The following is a 14,940-nucleotide window of genomic DNA, read 5'->3' on the forward strand; positions in this document are numbered from 1 at the left end:
ATAGTGGTAATGATGTATTGTAAGGTGCGGTTGCAATCGATAGTGTTTTTCGCACAAAGGGCAACGTGTATCACGTAAACGGATATTCGTTTATTGAAACGTAGCGGATATTGTGCAAACCGATATTTTTTCTGAAATTTAAAATGAAAAACAGTTGTTATGATTGTTGTTGTTGTTGCAACTGCAGTTTTCAACGTTCTCCGTGACTACTGTTTAACGAAGACGACTGGGTGAAACACTGACAATTACTATATTTGGTAAGAATTAATAGACGTTTATTTTAGATGTAAAAAGCTTATCTTCTTAGTTAACGTTATAAAAAAATGGGCTTCAACCGAATTGGAACTAGTTTGGAACACGTGATGGCTAATTAGCGTATACAAATATGTTAACCCTTTCCAATTCCGTAAAACGAAATTATATGTCTTAAATTAACTAGTTTTGTTGTTTTTTCCTAACATATATTTTATATTAAACTTGTTAAAAACATAATTTATAGGTGTTTAAATTTGTATGGTAATGAAAAATAAATTTACGCTTTGTGTTTAACGTTACTTTACCTCGTAGAAGAAAACTTAAGTTTAGTAAAAATGTTTGGCTAGTATAGGGTGCAGCCTAGCTAGGTCCAAAAAGAAAAAAGATTAATAAATGCAGAAAAAACTTGATTTGCATATCTCTTGCAGCAAATTCGCGAAGACATATAGATTCCACAGTTTGTAATGAAACGTGTAAAACTTTTTTTAAGAGCAAAATTTGAAACGATGAACAGAGAGAAACGACATAATTTTTCAGGCCAGATAAGTTAGCTTAACACTTTAAATAATTGCGGGTAAGTTATTTTTTCAGTAAGCTTGTTTTCTTAGGTTTACATTGGGCATATGTAAGGTTCAGATACGGGCCGAAGTCCTCCAGAATTGTAGGCCTAGATTAGAGGGTCGTTTTTTTGCCTTAAATGTATCAAATATATTCCGCCAGGGAGCAGCACTGAGCAAAATCCCACAGTAAAACGATTATAGCTTTCTCAAACGGAACTTTAAAGAGTTAAACCAGGAATGTTCAGAAAGTCCTTAATTGAACCAGTTATGTTTGGGTCATACAATATTCGCAGGTTCTCGCAAACGCCCTCGTTAGAAATTCTCTGTTATAATAAACAAAACGCATAAATATGCTGTTGCTACCAGGCATAGTTTATTTAAAACAGGTTCCTCTGGCAATATATATTATTTTCTACCAACGTTTCGACTTACTATCCGGCAAGCCTTGGTCAGGGACTGACACACAAAGCCAACAAGACACAAAGTAAAATCACAATAAGAAAAAAAAATAAAGGAGATAAAAATGCGCGAGCCGCGTTCAAAATTCACAACGATAAAACAACGTTCAAAATATAAAGCTATAAGACAACACGCAATCCTTTTTTTTTTCTTATTGTGATTTTACTTTGTGTCTTGTTGGCTTTGTGTGTCAGTCCCTAACGAAGGCTTGCCGGATAGTAAGTCGAAACGTTGGTTAAAGAAATATATGCCAGGGGAACCTATTTTAAATAAACAAAACGCACGTTCTAATTTTACATCACTATATACGTGTTACGAATTAAGCTCGCCAGTTGAACGAAAATCATGCGATAGTCTTAGTTATGCTCCCTCATCTCTTACGCCGCGAACAATTTAAACATACAGAACACAGAGAACGACCAACTTTAGGACACTATAGTGATATACAAACTAGTTTAAAACATTTAAGCTCGCAACCGGTTTCTTTTTCAGCAACTCTTTCGAGCTGTATATGGTTAGCATTGCTCAGTCAGGGTGGTCCAAGGTTGACAGCATCGCTGGCCACAATATTTGTTGCATACTCTTGGCGGGCCACATAAAGCTGGCTACATTTTCGTTTGGTCGGGGTATGAAAAGTTTAACGATGACGCCCAAAGCATCGTCAAAAAGTAACGTCGAATGACATATAAGGTCCACAAACTTGCTACTATCGTTGAACTTGTGCGCAAATGGAATCGATTTATAACGAGACTGGCAAAGAGGTGTGCGCGAAGCGCGAAGAAAATTGCGTATTTGAGAAAATTTCAATTTAGAAGAAGCTTACTGCATTTATAAGCGCAGAATTTTTTTAACTATAGATTAATTTTGTTAAAATTGCATCACGGAGAGCGTCGGAGAGCGTCGGAGAGGGTCGGAGAGCGTCGGAGAGCGTCGGAGAGCGTCAGCTTTTAGTCATAGTGAAAAGCTGTAAAACAGTGTTTCGCAACCTTTTTTGGCTTACCGCACACTACGGAAATTTTAAATAGTTCGCGACACCCTTGCTCGTATTTTTTCTAAGTGGTTAATTGTAACGTTACAATACACGAGATTGCAACAGCACCTTTGCAACAAGGTTGATAAAACCCATTTTTGGAATTTTTGTCGAACACAAAAATTTTTTTTAAGTAGCTTACTATTAGAGCAAAAATTTAAATCCTAAAGAATTTGAAATATCTTTTGGCACCCTTGAGGGTCAATAATGGCGCCCTATAGAGTGCCAGGGCTCCCCGGTTAAGAACCACTGCTGTAAAACAATACTTTTCAGAAGCGCGGCATATTTCAACGTTTATTTACTTTGTGGCAAAAATAGTAATTTATATTGGGCTGTATTTTTATGTTATGCTTATTTAAAGACGGAAAACAAAAAGCAAATATAACTTATAAGTTCGCAAAACAGACATGTTAAAAAGTCCCATGTAGGACGTAGTGCGACTTTCAAACCGGTCTCATACATCACAAAAATTAGGGGGTTTTTGTAACCCCTGGATTTGAACTTGATAAGCGATAGTAAGCTAATCTGGTTTATATAATAGTGTAACCGAAAAAAATGTAATCACAATCAAGCAATTGCAGTATGCTTGCTGATCGTTGGTCACTTATATTTGTATGATTGAACCCTCAACTATACGCATTACAATATTTCAACAGTGTTCGCGGGCCATGAACAATGATGTCACATGTGACCCGCGGGCCTGGGTTTGGACCACCCTGGCTCAGTAAATGGCCACACGGCACACGTACTGAGCAAATTGCGAATTTCGCACCTGGCATTGGATTTTAGTCGCACGCCCAATAACGCTTGATTGACACTTAATTATTAGGCGAATGTGTTTGCAAGACGCGAAGTAATTGGTCGCCCCAAAAACGTTGCACTATACAAGGCTACATTTAAAGCAAGCACTATAAAACATCAAAACAAAGTGGTCACTTGTGAGGCTATTAGAAAACACATCTTGCGAGTGTAACGACCATATTAAGGTATAAATTCGTATAGTTGCGTTGGTAGAGGGCCATTTGTAACAACAAGCTTCGTTCCTGTGGTAAATAGGCGTGCGCAGTAAACGTAACCAACACGTCTAGCATCATTTTGTTCATTCTAAAGGGTTTATTCTAGTTGATATAATGTGTTGACAATGGGCAAATATGAATAATTGATTCGCGCATCTTTGCCTCTTAAACACGATGTCCGTTGTTCAAGGCCTATAATAGCCACCCATCGCTTTCACAACCGTCTGTATCAAACAATACAATGACATTTTGAAATAAAGCGATTAAAAGGCGACTTCATTTCCGTTCGATCCATCTCCGACCGAAGCACAACATCTCGTAACTTCTCCGAGTAGAAAAAGAGTAAAACACAGAACGACAAAGGTTGAAGCTTTACGCTTTGCGCCACAATTTTTAGACTTTTCTAAAGCGGCGTGCAGATTTTTTCATTCCTGTAGATGACGGTTAGAATCTGAGTGGGGGCAAACTGTGACCCAATCGAAAATGGTAAAAAATACCCCGAAGGGCGGTTCGAAGAAAATCGGTGAGGTGAAGTAAAACGTGAAGCCGCGTGGTTGCGGGCGATTGAAACTTGGTGCTTAAACGACTTTGGTTTTCACGCTAAGCTGAAACCAGAAAGTATCGTTCGTCGACCATTGCGTTGTAGTGTGGCGTTCAGTTGGGTTTTGTCTTTCAAGCCGTGCTTAATATGGGCGCCGTTTGAAAAAAAAATATTTTGCCTTTACGGACAACTTTGTTGTCCGGTTTAGCTTAAATCGGGGTGCAATTTTTGTCCGATTTAGCTTAAATTGGACAACATTTCGTTCCCATTTAGGTTAAATCGTACAGTATTTATGGTGTCTGATTTAGTTTAAACCAGAATATAATTTGCAGCACCTTTAAATTATATCGGAAAGTGTATTTGTCCCTCTAAATTTGTTTGGAAAGAAGAACATTACGATATACTTTAACGCCGGTAATTTGTCCGATTTAACTGAAATTAAACAAAATTACACACCGATTTAAGCAAAACCGGACAATAAGTTGTCGTATAATCTTTATTTTTTTCCAAACGGCGCACCACAGTTTAACAGTCGTGTGGTAATGTTAGAAGGCGGAAGAGAAAAAGTTGCTGTTTTCGAAAACTGCTGTTCTAGGTCAAACTCGTACGCACGTGTGCAAATAAAATTGAGCCTAAACATATATCAAGGGTGAAAGGCGTTTGCGCAAAGCACGAAAATATTGACACTCATTACGATAGAAATGCCAAATTCTATTTCGTACAAAGTGGATCTACTATCTCGTCGCAAAAATTTGTAACAAAAGAGCTTCCGTTAAACGTAGCTAAAATTGTTTGAAATAGACTTTTTCTTTAACTTACGTACTTAGAAAAAGAAAAATGTACTTTAGGGTGGGAGCAGTGCCTTTTCGGTGGGTTAAGGGTAGAATGTGCGAGGGTAAATTCGATTTGTTTAGTTCCCCCTGTGTTCTATTGCGCAATAAATGTAAGTAATTATGCAATACAGCTGATTATGAAGTCGCTTACAAACCTTGCAGACTAGGGATTAAATATTAACCGATAATATCGGTCAATTCCCCTCTTACCGATATATTAATATCGGTTATTTTGGGCGATATATGGGAGATCATGCGAGTTTAAGAAAGCGAGCGAAGCCTAAAAAAACGTGCTCTTGTGCTTCAACGTAAGTTAAACTCCACTCGTTAGCGTGACTGTAGTATGCGACAACACTGACTGGTTCAGTTCAAGTCGGTTTTCTCGTAAAAAATCACTTGGTCGGCCAAAACAACTTCTCGGAACTCGCCAACGCTCGCCAGCACTCCGTCACACTATCGCCACACGCACGGGACTAGTTTTTTTTCGCGCGATTCACTGAATTACGTCGACACGGTTCGTTGCGCAGACGACGGCCCGTTGGTTTGTTGTCCGCGTCTTGACTATAGTAGTCAGAATCGAAGACAAGCGGAACAGCGAAGTAAAGTGTTGAGATTCATGTACATCTTTATGTAAATTTATTTATTCAAGTTCTTACATTGGATCGCCAGTGGCACGCTTAGCTTGCAGATTGGTTGATTTCTGTTGTGTTTAACCGTCAGTCGCTTTTTTGAGGAACGGCTTGTTAATCTGCAATTAGGCTCGTACCATTTTGGGAGTTAAAACGCAAGAAGGAAAATGAGTAAGAAAAGGGTAAGGTCATTGGTTAGTTAACTTATCAAACAGCTCATACCGTACGTGTAGTATTTGAAAAGGTTGTAACAGTACACAGCTCTTGCTTAACCGGCCTGCGCTACCTAATTGTTTGTCATGTCGTCAATATGTCTATTTACACACCATTCTCCGTGGTTGAGTAGCGCATATAGAGTACAAGAGATTTGGGCTTTCGATCACTTGTTAAACCCTGTTAACGCTTGTTTCAGAATCAAACAGCTCCGTTGCCCACGGAAATCAAAGCCAAGGGCCAGCGTTCCAAGAAGGACTCGTACGAACTCACGGAAATTGGTGGGTCCATGTTTTCTCGCCTATGACTAAAGCAAAGTCTCGATTTTATCTTGATTGTGGTCAGGCCTCGGGGCAACTAGTCCGCCTGGAGTTTTGGCCAACCTTACGATTAAACGAGCAAATTGCTGACGCTGGGCTACTACTGGTTAAAATCAAACCTTAAGCCCAGTCCTCACGCTTTGTATTGACAACCATTGTACGTGAAATGCGCTTGTATAGCGTCTTCGGTGATGCGTTGTATAAGCCGTGTCGTTACTGGCTGACACAGCCCTAAATCAAGGATTGGCTAAAGTTGTTGACACTCGGAAAAGGGAAACCGCAGTTTTGTTAGGAATCTTATCTCTAACAGTTTCGAACTTTTTTGGGAATACTACACAGCAGCGGTTAACGTGTCATGGTTAGCATTTTGTCAACGAATAGCGTTAAAGCAACATTCTCTTAATTTAATTCACTGACCTTTAAAGTGTTAACCTTGTCTAAAATGGTATTTCCTGGGCGTCGGTAATAACTTTTTTCTCGGTTCATGGTCACTTAAATACCGATTGCTTCTTTTCTTCTATTGAATTCACAAAAATGAAAACAAAAGCAACATGTTATGTATCAGCGAAATTATGATTGTAGACCTAGATAGCAAAGCTTTGTTCAAATTAAAGGTGACTTCCTAAAATATCCAAGTTAAACTTGAAAGCGCAAGGAGGAAGTCAATTCCAAGTCAAGTTGTCCTAAAAATGAAACGTTAAATAATTATTAACATTGGTAAACTTGTACGATTATGAGCAATAGCCTAACTAAAAAATGACACAAAACGCAATGTATAGTAAGGAAAATGTTTTATATGCAAAACTTAAGATTTTCTAACAAAAATATGTAAACAAACAATTCATTTCAAACAAGTCATTTATCCGAAATCATTGAAAGACAGTTAAGTCATTTTGCCCAAAAGACTCGAGTCACGCCAAGTCATTTCAAAACAGTGACCACAGTTTTATCCTTATGCCTCACCGGCATCTATCAGTCTGGCCAAAAACATTCTTTACTGGTTGTTAACCTTCACATTTCGAGCGTAGCAAACGGCAGGAATGTGCGTTAACAAATACCGATGGGAATTTAATGCCAAACACATATCTGAAGAGGCACTAAACTCTCGCTTTAAATGGTCAACTGCTATAAATTCAGCGTTTAGAAACGCTGTTTCCTGACGTAATAAAACCCCAATTGCTAAATCAAGTTTCAATTTTCCTGGAGCAGAGAGAACATAAAAATCCCCAGTTAACGTTAATCGGTCCGTAAAGATCCGTTTTTTATGACAGGGTCCATTCGGCTTTGTAGTCTAATAGTAGGCTATTAATGTCGCCCTGTTTTGGACATGTCAGTGATATTAAAGTGCCCTTGAAAAGCGTGCTTACCTTGCTTACTCTTCCTTAATGATTTTTGTCGTATTAAATGCACATAAGATAAAAGGCAATTGCATTGATTTTTGAAGCTTAAAAAAAACATCAACCACATACGACCAGTGGCAAATCCAGGGGAGGGGGAGGCGTGGACTCCCCCTTCCCCCAAACTACATAACTGTATTTTGCCTATGGTAAATACTCAAATGCATTTTTTTAGCAAAAATTAAATAACAAAAAAAAATAATAGCAAAAACGCAAATGAAAACAATTTAGAATCTAAAGCTTAGCCTATTTTGGTATTTTGAATAAATGGTATTAGCGCTAAGGCTTCGTGCGCCCATCGTAACCTTGAATATGTAAGTTTGGAAACTTAAACAATATAAAGGTGGTTTTTCGCTGTGCGCGAATCGATAACATCTTTGTAGTTTCGATGTTGTATAAGTTTCCAAACTAACATTTTCGAGGCTACGACGAAATGATAACATATTTTGTAGTTTAGTTTTTTTTTAGTTAAAACCTCTCCAACCTAAAACTTGATTAAAAGAAACGAACTGTCTGGTGTTCTTTAGGTTACTTTTTATGACGTCACGTCTTGACGTAAATTTGTGGCTTCACGTTGTGACGTAACTTAATGAGGCATCTCTGAAAAAAATGTCATACTCCCATCCAAACAAAAATCCCAAATCCGCGCCTGACACATATTGTGGGTTTTATACTTTTGGTTTTGGCAAAAAAACACATTTTTTTAAAACATCCTGCCCTCTGGTTCATGTCATTTTTAAAATAAATAACCGTTTTCATAATATTTTAGTTTAAAAACAAAACCTGCGCCCTTTTTACAACTGGAATGTGGGGTTATGTGCAGACATCCCTATGTTAAGATTTATATGCCTACACCAGCCTAATGAACTCTGTTTAAAATAAGTTTAATGTAAGAACACTCAAAGAAAACTGTCATTTATCGTCAGACCGAGGCCTACGCGAAAAAAGGGCAGATTTTATCGAACATTAAAATGCGAACCGCCAACAAAACAACTATTTTACAAAAATCTACAATTTAGAGCGACCTAATTAAACTAAAACATATTCGCTTTGGGTGGGAAAAATAATTTAAATGTACTCTTTAAACAAAAACAAAAAAACTTTAAACAAAAATCCGCTTTTGATTTTAACTATAGAACCAATTTAAATTGCTATACATTACTTTTTTCCTAGCGAAAGGTGAATAATTTTTTGTTTTCGGGTATTGAACCATATTATTTGTATGTTAGATACTGTTTTTGGCTTTAAAGTAAATACATTATGCTTATGTAAAGTAGTCAATTAATTCCTTTAGATTAACGATATAATTAAATGGGAATGTCAAGCAATAATTCGCTTCCTTGACGAGTAAAATGTTTTTAATTAAACTATAGGGGTATTCCATTTAATAGCAAAAGTAATAGACTCCAACACTGTTATCAAAACACAATTTTGAAGTCACACAACTTTCTTGAGATTAAATATTTTATTTCCATATCCAACACATGCTAGGCGATAAATTCTCTATATAGTTGCCTCAAGTATGAACAATACCTAAGATCCTACATTTTCGATCGACACTTTTATGTGAGTCTCAAATAGTTTTGCAGGGATCCTGTCTGTATCGACCACGAATCTATGAATATAAACACACATCATGAAAATAAATGAAAACCGACATGATTGTCCGAAGCTATAATTTTACAAGCATGGGCTTCTTAAATATTTTACTTTGCGGCTTTAAAGACGAGACTTTTTCGCAACCCTTTTGGGGAGTGATATTACATAACTTTTATGTTGTTCGATTCGACCTGTATTTGTTAAGGTGATGTGTATCTCAGGGTTTTAATTTGGCATGATTAAATTTGACATTGGCATAACAAAAACCAGCCATACCGTGATTTAGGATGATTTGTAACGCTGTGTGCGAAATGAATTTAAACCTATAGGCGCACGGCCCTTGAAATTCGTTGCGCAGCCTCTTGTTCGGGTAGCCCTGATGGTGTATGTACTACCTCAATTTATAGTTCGACCGTGGTCAGAGGAAAGGTGTTATGCACCCAAACATTTGCATACCAAGCCATAGGTGTAGCCAGGGGGGCACAGGGGCAATCTCCCCATAAAATTATAAATATTGTTCTCTTATCGGTTCTTAGATATGTGTGCTTCATTGTCATCGTGAAAGATTGATAGAATAGGGGTCAAGTTGTTAACAAGCCTCGCTGGCGAGAAGAGATGAATGGACTTTCAGTTGTAGTGTAATTACTGATTCGTTGTAAATAGTTGTTTGTTTATGTTTTATATTAAGTCGATTTATCTCTGTCAGGTAGCAGCTTGAGTGTCAAGTTATTAGATTAAAGTTTGCCCACTCAGCGTGTCTTGTCTTTTTCTTCATCGATAGGCGGTGCCCCAAACAAAATACTTTTACTATAGTTCAAGTTTTTTTTTTTTTTGGATGGCTACGCCACTGTACTAAGCCCACTTCTGCTTTATTGTCACCTAAAAAAATAACTTAATATACGTTCTATATGCTTATTTCGTTGTAGTTTCCGATTCGCACCAAACGGTGCCTTTATATTTAGACATGGCACTACAGGCGATGGAGGATCTGACGTACTTCGTCAAAGTGCGCTCCAAGAGTTGGCAGAAGACGCGGGGTCTGCTTTTGTCGCCCGATCACCTCTCACTCATAATTACCAAAAAGTCTTGCTTGTCCAATTCGAGCAAGATCTGTAAGTTTTCGCTTGAACTTTACTGCGATTTCTGTTGTTTAATTCTAACGCAGAACCAGGGAGCCATACCGTGCTTATTTCTAAGATTTCTGCTTATTTTTTTGGTTGCACTGTTTTAGAAAATACTAATGTGATTAATTCGAAGAAACGTGCCTATTTTTTAGCTGTGCGTTTGGTTTGTCTTATTTTAGAATTTGTTACGTCTCATCATCGTTTTTAGTGCATGCTTTCTTATGTATCCTTTGTTTAACGATAATTATTATAATCCAGTTAATAAAGTTCAATTAAAAATATTATACCAACTAAAAATATTATACCCTAACAGTTATCCGGCCCCTGATGATCAGACCTGTCAAATATCTGGCCCTTTATGAAAGAAGTTTGTTAAACCCAAGCCGAAGGCGTCACGTCTTATTTTACATTAAAAATTTTGCCAATTAAACCAAATAACCGGATTTTTTCGCAATTTGGACGCATTTGGGTCATTTGGCGCTGAGAACAATTTCGGTTCCCCAAAACACCATAAAAAAACACTGACCCTGCGTATAACTGTTGATTAAGTCCATTGTTGACAATGTGAGAAACTATGCTATATAGATGTTCCTAAAAAGCCTAGAATAGATAATTTATTTTTATAACGCTCATACAAAGGTTAGCTGCATTTTAATGGGTTTTATTTTTTATGATTTATTTTATACGTAAAACTGTTTGTTTAATGACTATAAACGTTATATAAACCGTCTATTTATTTTATGTAACGTATATTGTGTTCCTGAAAATTGTACATAGATAATTAAAAAATTACGATAAATTAAGAAAATATGGCTTACTGCTTTATGCTTTCAATGATTAACGTTTAGTTTTGAGTTTCTTAACCTATACCCACTTTTAATAGTGGACATGAAAAAGATCGTGGAAATACGTCGTGGCCACCAAAGCGCCGTCTGGGACACTCTTGGTTCAAAACGCCCGGCTGAAGACCAATGCTTCAGTTTGGTAAGTGCATCATCGATTTGTAGTCTAATAAATAGAGTAATCAGGTGGCACTATATAAAGTTAAATTGTATTTAATTCTTGACAAGCTTTTGCATAACCGTGCTTCATCAGGTCATTGTACTTGTAAATTAGAATTGGACAAATAACACAAACTGTTCGCAAATATAGTTTCGTTAAAACTTCGTTTTTCTATCAGAATGGCAAAAATCGTATTAAATGGAATCTTAATACTGAGCGAAATAACGTTAATCTGGAACGCATTGGTTGTCATATAATATCGGTTTAGCATCCGGGGGTTAACAAAAATAAAAAAAATCATTTTTGCAAAATGTAGCACCGTGTTCACTCAGACATATTTTCAATTATTGTAATCTGTTGGAGTAAAATTAAGAATAAATCTCAAACATAACGAAATATTATCAAAAACTAAAACTAAAATACGATACATTATCGCCTAATCCAAAGGGTGCCCAATTACTTTCTATGAATGTGTACCCTTCCGAGTTATCTGCGTGTACGGTGTATCCCTTAAAAATATTGATTAAACAGATCAAGCAATCTTTTTAGGTTATAAGAACATAACTGTGTTTATCTGCAATAAAAGTATAACTTAAGCCAGGGTGGTCCAAACCCAGGCCCGCCACATGTGGCCCGCGACATCATTGTTCATGGCCCGCGAAGCACTGTTGAATTATTGTAATGCGTATATAGTTGAGGGTTTAATCAAAGAAATAGAAGTGACCGACCATCAGCAAGCATAATGCAATTGTTTGGTTATGATTACATTTTTCCGGTTAACTATTAAAGAAACCAGATTACTATTGCTTATCAAGGTCGAATCCAGGGAGTGACAAAGAACGCCTAATTTTTGTGATGTATTAGACCGGTTTAAAGGTCGCACTACGTCCTATATGGGACTTTTTAAAATGGCTGTTTTGCGAACTTAAAAGTTATATTTGCTTTTCGCTTTCCGTCTTTAATATGAGCATAACATAAAAATACAGCCCAATATAAATTACTTTTTCTGCCATTTCAAAGTAAATGAACAATGAAATATGCCGCGCTTCTGAAAACTATTGTTTTACAGCAGTGGTTCTTAACCGGGGAGCCCTGGCACTCTATAGGGCGCCATTATTGACGCTCAAGGGTGCCAAAAGATATTTCAAATTCTTTAGGATTTAAATTTTTGCTCTATAATAGTAAGCTACTTAAAACAATTGTGTACGATAAAAATTCCAAAAATGGGTTTTGTCAACCTTGTTGCAAAGGTGCTGTTGCAATCTCGTTCATTGTAACGTTACAATTGACCACTCAGCAAAAATACGAGCAAGGGTGTCGCGAACTATTTAAAATTTCCGTAGTGTGCCGCAAGCCAAAAAAAGTTGCGAAACAGAGTTTTACAGGTTTTCACTATGACTAAAGGCTGACGCTCTCCGTGATGCAATTTTAGTCGAATTAATCTAGTTAAAACAATTCTACGCTTATAAATGGAGTAAGCTTTCTTCTAATTGAAATTTTGTCAAATCCGCATTTTTTTCGCACATCGCGCGCATCTTTTTGCTAGTCTCTTGGTCACTCGATTCCATTTGCGCACAAGTTGAACGATAGCAGCAAGTGAGTGGACCATATATGTCCTTCGACGTTACTTTTTGAAGATGCTTTGCGGCGTAATCGTTAAACTTTTCATACCCCGACCAAGCGAAAATGTAGCCAGTTTGTGTGGCCCGCCAAGAGTATGCAACAAATATTGTGGCCCGCGATGCTGTCAAACTTGGACCACCCTGACTTGAGCAATCCAAAAAATAATTATCTAGCGTATTCCCGAGTTTGGGAACCTCTGTCCTAATCGCTTTAATCCTGATAAGTGATCACCGATATTTGTTTGCTACTGGTTGACTTGCTTGTTTTAGGATTTTTCGTGTCGGAAGAGAACAGCGCAATTTTAGATAACGAGGGTTTTACTTCTTCCGACTACGGATTAAGTAACTCTTAAGCCACTAAATTAGCTAAGTCAGTGGTTCTCAATCGGGGTGCTATTTATAATGCTCAAGGGTGTCAAGGGGTATTTGGCTCCCCCTGGAGAATATGACGTTTGTTCTATTGGTATAAGCATATTGATAATAAGTCCAGTGATGTATTCCTACATGTGTGGTGTTGATTAAAATGCTCGTTTTTTTTTATAGTGAAATTACAGTAAACCACCAGCCAAATGATTTTATGCCGCTATATGTTTATTATTTCTAAGAAGTATTGTTACTGTATGTCATTCACCCGCTAAGCTAAGTTCCTGCGACGTCCCGAATGCTATTTTATTCTCGATGGCGACCCCATGTGTCAGAAAAATTGTTAACGAGCATCCGCATGATGGCGATATAGAGTCGTATTATAAAAAGTAACGTAGAGGTTTCGCGAAATTTTCGCGAAGATACACATGGCACTTGTAAATTTTTATATCTACTGTTTTGCTACGCAGTTGTTGTAAAGTAAATGTTATGTTTTGTGCATACAGGGGTTTCTAAATTGCTTTCTATGCACGCCGTTAAATATAGTAATAAAGAATACACATTTCTAGCTGATCAGTAAGATTGTTGTTTAAGGTCAATTTCATGTTGCAACATAACGATCACTGTTTTTTTTATAGCTGCTTTTTATAGAAGTACCTCGTTTTGTTTTTGTGCGGTGTCTCCCTTGTGGCTTCTTTTATTGTATTCTATCGCCAACAACATCTAAATAGGGAACACAATACGATAAAGGGCACCAAGGGTAGCCTCCATTTATACCATAACTAGATTTACAACACGAATAGATAATTGTTAACGCTAATATATTTATAACGCAAATAGATTTGTTTGCTAAAGGTTTATGCAGAATATTGCGACATCGGAAATGTTTTATTGGACAGCTAAAAGGTAAAAAAGCTTAGGTGGTAATCGTATTAAAGTGGTATTACCATGAAGTATGTTTGACTGCAATCGACAGAATTTTTTATAACGACTCAAGATCGGACAGTACGTTTTGAAATCACAGGAACAAACGTCACAAGTTCACAACACCCCTTATTAACTCTCGTGGCCATCATTTTTCCACTTATTAAACATCGTGAGCGGTAATTTCAAGTAGAGTTTATTTTTCACTTTAAAAAAAAACACGAAATGAATGTTTCACCGGGAACCTACAATAAGACCTAAAAAGCAGCAATACCTAAAGCAGAAACATATATAAAACCACAGTATTGATACCAACGATCTAATAACGCCAAATACGCAATAGTATCCATCGCAGAATAAGACTTAATCGTCTGAATAAGATATAAATCTTTTTAAAAAAAGTCCAAAATTCAACGAAATAAGGACTAAATGGCCAAAATAACGCCTAGAACTGTAGGGAGATGGTGTTGAACGATCAGGTACCAAGGGTCTGGCATCGGCCGTTATGGTGTCGAAATTCGGACGCCCGAGTGTGGATGGCGCCGCTAGGGGGCGATGTTATCACACCGGATTTTCAGCCCTGTTTGGGGTTATTGGTGGGTAATCGGTGGGTAATGGGTGGGTTGGAAAATGCGTTAGGGTTAAAATTATGAACGTAGTTGGTGATGTACTTTGGGGGGTTGGGGTTAGTTAAAATGTTGTATAGGCCTGATTCTGGCCAATTAGGTCTTATTCAGACGGATTTAGGACTTATTTCGATTTAGACGGTACTACGACTATATGCACTGTATGGTAGTCCTATTCTGGTCTTATTCCGAAGTGTGTTTTAATCCGACGTAAAAGTTGTTCTTATTTCGGTCTTGTAGTTATTATTTTGTAAAACGACAAACTGCTGTTAGCCTACATTCCAAACCAATGATAAAGTTCATTTTGTTACATCATAAACCACTTCATTAAGCTTGTCCAGACACAACAATTGGCTGTTTTAATGAACTGCATGGTGTAAGACAGTCACGGTAATGCAGGGAGTCGAACCGTTTGACTTTTCCGGTT

At 37.3% G+C, this 14,940-nt stretch overlaps 1 protein-coding gene across 2 annotated transcripts in view; it reads left to right on the top strand.

Moving 5' to 3' along the window:
- Positions 1-238: 238 nt before the first annotated feature.
- The window catches only part of LOC146133524 (1-phosphatidylinositol 4,5-bisphosphate phosphodiesterase delta-4-like), a 43,432-nt gene continuing 28,730 nt past the window's right edge, over positions 239-14,940 (top strand). Inside the window, exons 1-4 of one of the 2 annotated variants that reach the window (XM_083396490.1) lie at positions 239-257; positions 5,736-5,817; positions 9,815-9,964; positions 10,860-10,960. In XM_083396490.1, coding sequence (XP_083252616.1) covers positions 9,817-9,964; positions 10,860-10,960 — 249 coding nt within the window. In that variant the 5' untranslated portion in view covers positions 239-257; positions 5,736-5,817; positions 9,815-9,816. Of the gene's footprint in view, positions 258-5,276; positions 5,506-5,735; positions 5,818-9,814; positions 9,965-10,859; positions 10,961-14,940 lie in introns of those variants that run through there. The other variant, XM_083396489.1, reaches the window with a different exon arrangement.

This window comes from Ascidiella aspersa, chromosome 9 (assembly GCF_963924565.1).
Source record: "Ascidiella aspersa chromosome 9, kaAscAspe10.2, whole genome shotgun sequence".
Classification (NCBI taxonomy): Eukaryota; Metazoa; Chordata; class Ascidiacea; order Phlebobranchia; family Ascidiidae; genus Ascidiella; species Ascidiella aspersa.